This window comes from Symphalangus syndactylus, chromosome 18 (genome assembly GCF_028878055.3).
Source record: "Symphalangus syndactylus isolate Jambi chromosome 18, NHGRI_mSymSyn1-v2.1_pri, whole genome shotgun sequence".
In the NCBI taxonomy this organism is placed as follows: Eukaryota; Metazoa; Chordata; class Mammalia; order Primates; family Hylobatidae; genus Symphalangus; species Symphalangus syndactylus.
The window spans coordinates 62,141,484-62,152,057 of NC_072440.2; the positions used below are offsets into that span (position 1 = coordinate 62,141,484).

Below are 10,574 nucleotides of genomic sequence, written 5' to 3' on the forward strand. Positions count from 1 at the left end.
AGGAAATAATGATTATTTTACAAAAATGCTATTTCTTACCAAAGGCTTTGAGTCTGAAGCCTGTTCCTTCTCTCTCTCAGAGAGATGTAGCAAGACTTTGAGAGGCATTCAAGACATGCTAGTACCCCTTGAGCCTTTCTTCTTGGAGGATTCAAAGGGGAGTTGAAACAAGAATGACTTTCTCTGCTGGGCGCAGTGGCTCACGCCTGTAATCCCAACACTTTGGGAGGCCAAGGTGGGCAGATCACCAGGTCAGGAGATCGAGCCCATCCTGGTCAACATGGTGAAACCCTGTCTCTACTAAAAATACAAAAATTAGCTGGGCATGGTGGCATGCATTTGTAGTCCCAGCTACTCAGGAGGCTGAAGCAGGAGAATCGCTTGGGCAGAGGTTGCAGTGAGCCGAGATCATGCCACTGCACTCCAGCGTGGCAACAGAGCGAGACTCTGTTTCAAAAAAAAAAAGAATGACTTTCTTACCATACCAACTAAAATCATGTCATATAGCTCTGTCCACATATTCCGGGAACAATAATGTAGGATCCCAGGTCTGGTACTATGGCTGTGTGGCCTTGGGCAAGTGACTTTACCTCTGTGAACCCAGAAAATCTGAGGCAGGTCTCAGTTAATTTAGAAAGTTTATTTTGCCAAGGTTGAGGACATGCCTGTGACACAGACTCAGGAAGTCCTGACGACACATGCCCAAGGTGATCAGGGCACAGCTTGGTTTTATACATCTTAGGGAGAAATGAGACAGCAATCAATATATGTAAGAAGTACATTGGCAAAACAACTTGAAGCAAAGACAGGAAGACTTGAAGTGGGGAAGGAGCTTACAGGTCACAGATGGGTGAGACACAAACGGTTGCATTCTTTTCAGTTTCTGATTAGCCTTTCCAAAGGTGGCAATCAGATATGCATCTAGCTCAGTGAGCAGAGGGCTAACTTTGAATGGAATGAGAGGCATGTTTGCCCTAAGCAGTTTCCAGCTGGAGTTTTCCTTAGTGATTTGGGGTAGTTTCCTTTCACACCTCTTAGCCTCAGTTTCCACTTCTGCAAAATGAAGATAATAATGCCTCCTTTGGTTCTGGACTCAGTCTTGGCCCCTCCACCCTCATTCACTGGAACTCTCTGCCCCTCAGCCTCACTGAGGACGGGGGTGGGAACCCATTTGTCCTGAGTTCCCATCGTCTACCTTTCTTAGGTTCTCAGGTGAGACTTTGAAACTTAAAAGAATGCAGCTGTAGGAGGAGAACTCCGGAAAGGGTGAGCCTTGGACCCTCCTGGGCTGTGTCTTGGAGAAACTCCGAAATTCGGTATGATGAGGCTGTCAGTTCTTGGGCATCATCTACACTGACACTGCAGTCTGCATCTGATTCTGCTGTCAGGAAAGGGCTCCCAGCTCCCCATCTTTTTGGCTTCCAAGCCACTGTGCATATTGAGAGCTTGAGCCCAGGACAGGTATAAACTCTAGAGGAGCACAATTTGACACTTTTTGAAGTGCCAGCTTGCCAGTCCATTTCTAAGTCAACTCCAGCAGAATTCAAATGACCAACGGGATTGTGGAGACTTTCCCACACAGGGACCTTCCAATGTCTTCCTGGCTTTCTTTTTTCAAATTTGTGGGCACAGTAATTTCCAGGCTTTGTAGGTGCAGGGCTCCTTGCAAACAATGGATGCCTCTTGTTTTGATGAAGAGAAAATTACAGCACTCCCTCTATTGCCAGATAAAGACAGAGTCTCTCTGTAACTGATTTTGCTTTACCAGCTGGAGAATCATTCCCTTTGGCATTGCTGAAACAGTTCAAAGAGAAAATTAAGAAACTTGGGGGCCATAGTGAGGTTATCACAGAGAAGAGGCAGCATGTTCCAAGCACCAGTGGGTGATGTGCAGACTGAGTTTGAGCTTCTACTTGCTGGCTTCCACTTGCCCCTCCTTGTACTGGGATCTGCCCGAGGCTTAAGGAATCTTCCCACATGAGACAGATTTGCACTGAAGTGCTTCTGGTAACACTTGAAATGAACCACTGGTCTTCAGTCCATTTGAACCCCTTGGGGTATCTTCCTAGATTTGCTACTACTTTTTTTCTATTGTTCTATTCTGTTTTAAAAAGCTGTCAAGTTGTTCTTACTGTTCATACTGAAAGATAAATAACAAGCTGTGTTCTCTGTGATCTATGTGTCTTCAGAACAATGGAATCACTCCTGGGGGTTGTTCATGTATATTCTTGGGTGGGTGTTTGAAGCCAAAAGAGTTTGATTATGATGAGCTGGATGGATGGGGACAGAGGGAACAAATCCAGGTGTTATTTTGCATCTATCACAGAGTCTGACAGACCTAGGTTCAAATCCCAGCTCTGCCACTGATGGGCTTTGGGCAAGTTTACTGGCCTTGGGCAAGTAATTTTACCTCTCTGAGCCTTGATTTTCACTTCTGTGAAATTGGGATAAGAAAGACTCCCTTAAAGAAAGAACTGGCCATTGCGTGTTTCTGCCTGCTCAGCATCCTTCCCTCCTTCTGGTACCAGCACCCCCTCAACTTTGGGGAACTATAACAGTGGCCTTCTAATGAGACTCCTGACATGGCCCACCCTGCCCAGGGGTGAGCACATGACCCATTGCAGGCCAATCAGACCCCTTCCCTGGGATTTATATATACCAAGAGAGGAAAGAGAAGTTCACTCTTTCCTCTGGGGCAGCTATGCTAGGAGATGGCATCCTAGAGCTGCCTATGACCATGTCTTCTGCAGATAGGAGTCAAGTATGGCTGGGTCCAGATGTTCAAATGAAGTTCTTAGAGCTTAGAGCTTCACCTCTCTCCATCTCGTGCTTCTATTCTCCTCCATGCTGGCTTCCACAGAGCCCATGCCCAACTCTGAATCAATCATTCTGACCAGGCTTGATTTGCCAGAAGGGCTCATTTATCCATCTTAAAGCCCAAGGTAGCCATAGAATGGCTGTGGGTCATTTTTTTTTTTTTTTTTTTTTTGAGACGGAGTCTCACTCTGTTGCCAGGCTGGAAGGAGTACAGTGGCACAATCTCGGCTCACTGCAACCTCTGCCTCCAAGGTTCAAGCAATTATCCTGCCTCAGCCTCCCAAGTAGCTGGGACTACAGATGTGCGCCACCTCCCCCAGCTAATTTTTGTATTTTTAGTAGAGATGGAGTTTCACCATGTCGGTCAGGTTGGTCTCGATCTCTTGACCTCATGATCCACCCACCTCAGCCTCCCAAAGTGCTGGGATTACAGGCATGAGCCACGGCGCCTGGCCAACTGTGGGTCATTTTTTATAGGGATATTAGGGTACTGCTCCCGAAGAAGAGCAATGTGTCAACACAGGAGAAATTAACAGATTGACTCCTGGCAGAGGAAGCAGCATGTGCCAAGCTGTAGAGGTGGGAATGTTCCCGGACCAAACTGAGGGTCAGGCTGCTATTTCTCGTGGCCCAATAGCGAGATGCAGATGAACCGGGGAGAAACAGAGTTTCTATTTCCGTAACCAGTTACAGGGAGAAGGTCTGGAAATTATTGCCAGACCAGTTCAAAATTACAAAGTGTTCCAGAGCTTGTATATTCTAAGTTATATGTCTACATGTAAGTGTGCAGTCATCTAAAGACATAAGTGGGCTGGGCGCGGTGGCTCATGCCTGTAATCCGAGCACTTTGGGAGCCTGTGATGAGTGGATCGCCCGTGATGAGTGGCTCGAGATGAGCCTGGCCAACATGGTGAAACCCCATCCCTACTAAAAATACAAAAAAATTAGCTGGGTGTGGTGGCACATGCCTGTAATCTCAGCTAATTGGGAGGTTGAGGCGGGAGAATCGCTTGAACCCAGGAGGCAGAGGTTGCAGTGGGCTGAGATCACGCCATTGCACTCCAGCCTGGGCAACAAGAGCAAAACTCCATCTCAAAATTAATTAATTAATTAATTAACTTCTTTTAATCTACAACTAAGGTCTGAGTCTTGAAGACTTTCCTCCTCTGGAGCCTCAGTAAATTTACTAATCTAAATGGGTCCAAGTAATGGGATGATTACCCTTATCTTGTCTCCTGCTAAATCACGGGGATTTGGGGGGTTCCTTCAGATCTCTAATAAACTTGTTTGTGGAGGCCTGGGGAGTTTCTTCAGACCCCCAGTAAAACTTGTTTAATCCTAAAATGTGTCCTGCTAAGAATTCCTTTGTTATTTTGTCATGCTTTGAGGCCCAGGCAAGGCCTAGGCAAAACTCTTGGTGGGCTTTTGTTACATTCCAGCCTTTGTATAAGGGCACTGACTTTTAACATTAAACTTAACCACTCGGTCAGTGCTGAAACAGTTGTTATGGAGGGCTGCATTTGGTGAGATCCGGCCTGTCACAGGAATAGGACTTCTGTGGGCTCAGAGGTTTACTGTGGCTAGAAGGAGAGGCACAGGGGTTGGGTGGGTGACAAGAAAGAGCCTGAAGAGAGAGGCTGGAAATGGATTCTAAAGGGTCCCAAGTAACAGTGTAGTTTCCACATCAATGGGATTATTTGCATAAGGGGTGAGAAAGGTCCTTAACTCCTTCTCCCCAACCCAACATTGGCTCAAATTTTTTTTTTATTTTTTGAGACAGAGTCTCCCTATGTCTCCCAGGTGGGAGTGCAGCAGTGAGATCTCAGCTCACCGCAACCTCCGCCTCCCGTGTTCAAGCAATTCTCCTGCCTCAGCCTCCTGAGTAGCTGGGACTACAGGCGTGCACCACCACGCCCAGCTAATTTTTGTATTTTTCGTAGAGATGGGGTTTCACCATATTGGCCAGACTGGTCTCGAACCCCCGACCTCATGATCCACCCGTCTCAGCCTCCCAAAGTGCTGGGATTACAAGTGTGAGCCACTGCTTCCAGCCTATTGACTCAAAATCTTATACATAATAGGCACTCACTAAATATTTGATGAGAAAATAAATTTCAAATGCTCTAAAACAAGGAAGAATTATAAAAAGAGAAGGGAGAGAGAATATGCGCATGCCAATTAAACAATTTAGTTTTTGAGTGACAACCATGAACTCAGAATTAGCCTGGGCAGTTTTCATAAAGATGTTGAATTCTCAGCACAAACTCTTACCTTGAGGTAAGGATTGTAATAATAGTAGCCAATGTTTATTGAACGCTATGTGCCAGACATGGTGCAAAGTGCCTTATTTACATAGAGTATCTCCAGTGAATTCTCAGAACAACCTTAGGAGGTAGGTATGATTTCAACTTTCATTTTCCAGAAGAAAAAACCATTCCAGAGAGGTAAAGGGGCTTGCCTGAAGTCACGCAGCAAGAAGGGGCAGAGATGGGATTTGAAGTTGGCTACATGATGATTTCAGAAAACTCTGGAGTGTGCCCTTTGTGCTCCTCCCAGGAGATTTTTATTTGTTCATTTCTGGCACAAGGATGATTCTCTCGGTGGCACTGGAGAAGATGATGGTCCTCCCTTGGACTTTGGTCGTGTGGCGCCAGCTGATGATGGGCAGGAGGCTGGCCAGGACTGCATTGAGGATAGCAGTCGTGTAACCCCAACCCAGCCGGCACTTCCCACCATAATACATGGAGGAGGCTTCGCACACTTCCTTGACGAATGGGGAGGCAAGGCCAATTGGGAAAATCAGCAGACCCACAATCATGGCAGTAGCTGGAGATAGCAGGAAGGAAAGACAATGTGTTGTCCAAGGGGCACCTCACTAACTTTCCATCCCACGACTCATCCACCCTATATCCACCCATCCATCTATCCACCGACCCATTCATTCATTTGCTTATTTATTGGCTCATCTCTCCTTTTGTCTACCCACTCATTCAACTACGCTTCCAACTATCTGTCCCTTCACTAACCCATCCATTCAAGCATACTCTTACCCACTTATTTCCTCCATCCTTCTATCTACATATCCATTCACACATCCGTCCTTCTATCCATCTTCCTACTTAACCACCTGCCTCCCACCCATCCATCTGCCCACCCATCATCCACCCTCATCTTCCATTCATCCATCCAGTATACCCATTTTCCTTACCCATCCACTAAAATATCCACCCATTCATTCATTGTTCATCCATCCACTTACCAACCCACTCATTTATGCAATTCCCTAACCCACCCATCCATCCATTCACTTATTTATTGGCTCATCTCTCCTTTTTTCCACCCACTCACTCAACTACACTTCCACCCTTCTGTCCATCTGCTCATCCATCCACTCAACCATGTTCATCTCCACTTATTCTCTCCATCCCTCTATCCACCTATTTATTCACTCATCCATTCATTTGTCCATCTTCCTACTTAACCACTTGCCTCCCACCAATCCATCCATCTACCCATCCCTCATCCTACATCCATCCAACTATATTCCATTCTATCCATTTTTCCTATCCTTCCATCCATCCATTCATCCATCCACCAGTCCATCTATCCATCCATCCACCAATGTATCCATCTATTCATCCATCAGTTCATCCATCCACTTATCAACACACTCATTCATCCATTCACCAGCTTACCCATGCAATCACGTGTTCGTTCATCAAAACTGTTAGAGGTGCTGCAGTGGACATTAATGATACTAATGAAATGATTGGACACCTTCTTGCTTCCAAGGCACTCATAACAGAAATCAGAAGATCCCCTGGCCTCCCTTGCTGCTCTCCAGCCACCCTTGTCTACTTTCAGTTCCCTGCACATGCCTTGCTCCCTTGTCTCCATGCCTTTGTTCTTCATGTTCCCATTACCAGAAATGCCCTTGTACTCTTGACTAACTGCTACTCATCCTTCCAGACTTGGCTCAGGTGGGACCTCTTCCAAGAAGCTTGCCTTAACCCATCCATACACTGGGCCCATCCATAAACTGGGTCAGGTGCTTCCTGGAGTTTTTTCTAGCATCCTTTGCTCATCCCCATCATGTGAAATATCCACTGACTGCTGCCCTCCAACCCCCCCACCAACTAGACACTGCAAGCATGCCTAGGACAAGGATCATGTCTCCATCAATTGACTCAGCAAATGTTTATTGGGCACCTATTATGTATGAAGCACTGTGCTAGGGGCTTGTGATAACAAGGCAGACAGACATGTCCTTGTCCTCATGGAGCTGATGTTCTTTGGAGAAAGAGGGACAATAATCAATTAGGCAGATTAGACATTTCAGGTAAGTATGTGCTATGAAAAATATAAAGCGAAGTAAGAAAATAGAGAATCTAAGGAGAGGGAAGATCCCTTAGCTAGAAGTCATGGAAGACCTCATGGAGGCAGTGATATCTGAGCAGAGCCCGTAATGAAGTGAGTAGCAAGACCTGCGAAAATCTGGTGAAAGAGGAGTCCAGCAGAGGGAGCAAGCATGGTGTATATGAGCAACAGATTGCAAATCAGAATAGCCAGAGCACACTGAGCCTGGCAGAGGAAGGAAGAGATGAGGTTGGTGAGGGACTGGGGACTGGGTTAGGTGGAGCCTCATAGGCTACGGTAAGAAGTTCAGATTTTACTCTGAGTATGATGGGAAGTGATTGGAGGGTGGATAAGCCAGTCTGAGTGGCATGATCTGATGTCAGCTTAACAGGACTCATTTGTCCAGTGTGTGGCCAAATAAACACTAAGGGGGAGCAGTGACAGCAGTGAGACCTGTGAGGTGCTTATTGCTGTAATCCAGGCAAGAGATGGTGGAGAATTAATTGAATGAGGATTGCAATGAAGACCTGGCTAGTACATTCAAAAGCTATGTATAAATTACAGAAAAGTGACCCTTCTCAAGAGATGCAGTCTTGCAGGTTCACAGTTTAGCAAGTGAAGTGTGGGCTAGATTTCAGCACTGTGCACAGCTTGCACAGTGCACAACATCCCCAACTGTGTATGGTGGCCCTGGTAAGGATGACACGAAGTGGATGAATGAGAGAGAAACAAAGGGGGACAGATTATTAGGACTGGGTCAGCTAAGAGCAGGAATGGGTGACACTAAGGATGCCATCTCTCCCTCCCCCTGATTTCTGGCTTGCCAAAGGACCAGGACTAGTCAACAATCCTAGGGTTTATCTCCGAGATCTGACCCAAGAGGCCATGCTCTGCTCACAGACTCATTCATTCATTCACTCATTCCATAAATATGTCTAGAGCACTGACTATGTGCCTGTGCATTGGATTTACCTGCCACTGCCTGCACCCCTGGCATTGGAACACTGCTTCTCCTTGGGCACAGCCCTTTGGGGGCCACAGCCCAAGACAGGAGGAAAATTGCATTGAAGGCCAGCAGGAGCCAGCCTCCGAGGAGCATCACAGCTGAGACCTGCAGGGAAGAGACAGAAGGAAGGGTGTTGGCTGGGACAGGGGCAGGTGGATGCTCCCTCTGCTCATTGACCAGCTTCTGAGTCCTCGCAGCATGTGGTTTGTGCTATTACGATCTCCATTTTACAGAAAAAGAAACTGTCCAAGAAAATAAACTGTCCAATAAAAGTCCAAGAAACATAAGTCATTTGCCTCAGAACACATGGGTAATTAAGTGGTAGAGCCGGAATTAAGATCCAGATTGACTGACCAGCATATAATACCTTTATTAGGCACTTGCTACATGCCAGGATCATCAGGAGAGGCACCTGGTAGCACCAGGCTCATCAGGAGAGGCACCTGGTACCCCTATAACAATCAATTTTGAAGGCTGTATATTCTTCCTTAGAGGTGCTGGACTAGGAGTCCTTTCCCATTCTCCCCATTGTTGATTTTGGCAATGTGCATCACAGCAGGGACTTTAACACCTTAGCTTTCATTTTTAAACCTAGCAGTGTTTAGAGGGTGGCCAGGTAAGAGTGTGCAGGTTGTACACTGCACAAGTCTTAGAGACGCATTGGGGGCCATCATAGATTTGCAAACTGATTACAGTGACTTTCCAGCAGATGGCAGTAGAGCATCCTAAAGAAGGGGCACCTTTTCCTAATTTGCACGAAGGTGCTATATTGGCTGGCAGCTGCCTTTGGAATCATCCTGCATGTTTGCTAAATTATCAGTAGCTAGACCCCACTCCACGCCTACGGAGACAGGGGCTCCGGGTGGAGCACAGAACTTGGCATTTTTGCAAAGTTGCACAGGTGTTTCTGAAGGGCTTTCAGGATGAAGAACCTCTGTGCTCAGTTTTAAGGAGAGTAATGGCAAATTCGAAGGCACTAGGACACTCAGGCAGTGAGGAAAGCCTCCTGGAATTCCGCTCAGCCAGGTTTCCTGCCACGATGAGTTTAAACGAGCCCCTGAAGACCCAGTGACTTGGTGAGCCAGCTCTCACCTTCCAGGCAAAGTCAGGAATATCCTCCAGGGAACTGAAGGTCAAGCAGCTCTGGTTCCAACTGTTGCCCTGAGGCCAGGAGCAGTAGGTGAGGATGCCAAAGGAGAAGGTCGGGGTCTGGAACCAGGCAGGGGAGATGAGGCTGAGGGCTGAGGTGCAGGTCAGGGAAAGCCCCAGAGCTACCCACACGCTGCTCCACATTAGGCAGTATTGCTGACCTGGGGGTCAACAGGGAAGATTACGGATGGAGACTGCAGGGACAAGGAGAGAAACGGGCTGGCAGAGGTGCTCCCTAGCCAGGGATCTGGTGTTATGATCAGACCCCAGATCATCAGCCCCCCTTGAGCCTGGAGATGCAAATGGGAGGTACTAATAATGTGGTCTGGTAGTGGGGGTTACTTTGCCCTAATAAATTCTAGAAGTACAACCTCCAAGTCCTAGAATAAATGTTAGCCCTTAAAGACCTTTGAACATTTGCCCTTGCACCTTCTGCATGGCACATCATCCTCACTGGTCCATGCAGGGCTCTTCTCATATTCCATCCATACTTTCATTTGTTCATTTGTTCGTTCATTCATTTATCCTTTTTTTTTTTTTTTTTTTTTTTGAGACAGAGTCTCGCTCTGTGGCCCAGGCTGGAGTGCAGTGGTGTGATCTTGGCTCACTGCAAGCTCCGCCTCCCGGGTTCATGCCATTCTCCTGCTTCGGCCTCCCGAGTAGCTGGGACTACAGGCGCCCGCCACCACACCCAGCTAATTTTTTGTATTTTTAGTAGAGACGGGTTCCACCATGTTAGCCAGGATGGTCTCGATCTCCTGACCTTGTGATCCGCCCACCTCAGCCTTCCAAAGTGCTGGGATTACAGGCGTGAGCCACCGCACCTGGCCCATTTATCTATTCTTCCACCGAACTTCCTCTGTTCAAAAGGGCTGCTTCTACCCAGTTGGGGCACCTTTTAAAAATTCACACACATGGCCCGGCGCGGTGGCTCACGCCTGTAATCCCAGCACTTTGGGAGGCTGAGGCGGGCGGATCACGAGGTCAGGAGATCAAGAACATCCTGGCTAACACAGTGAAACCCCGTCTCTACTAAAAATACAAAAAAAAAAAAAAAGTAGCCAGGCGTGGTGGCAGGCGCCCGTAGTCCCAGCTACTCAGGAGGCTGAGGCAGGAGAATGGCGTGAACCGGCGACCCGGAGCTTGCAGTGAGTAGAAATCGTGCCACTGCACTCCAACCTGGGCGACAGAGTAAGACTCTGTCTCAAAAAAAAAAAAAAAAAAAAAAATTAACACACATAGGCCG

The 10,574-nt window shown here is 47.2% G+C and overlaps 1 protein-coding gene across 1 annotated transcript; it reads right to left on the bottom strand.

Moving 5' to 3' along the window:
- Window positions 1-4,802: 4,802 nt before the first annotated feature.
- On the bottom strand, window positions 4,803-9,618 carry LHFPL7 (LHFPL tetraspan subfamily member 7). The gene is made up of 3 exons (XM_055254271.2): window positions 9,272-9,618; window positions 8,146-8,284; window positions 4,803-5,643 (listed from the first exon to the last, which is right to left on the bottom strand). Exons 1-3 carry the CDS (start codon window positions 9,470-9,472, stop codon window positions 5,381-5,383), a joined length of 603 nt encoding a protein of 200 aa, XP_055110246.1. The 5' UTR covers window positions 9,473-9,618; the 3' UTR covers window positions 4,803-5,380.
- Window positions 9,619-10,574: the final 956 nt, after the last annotated feature.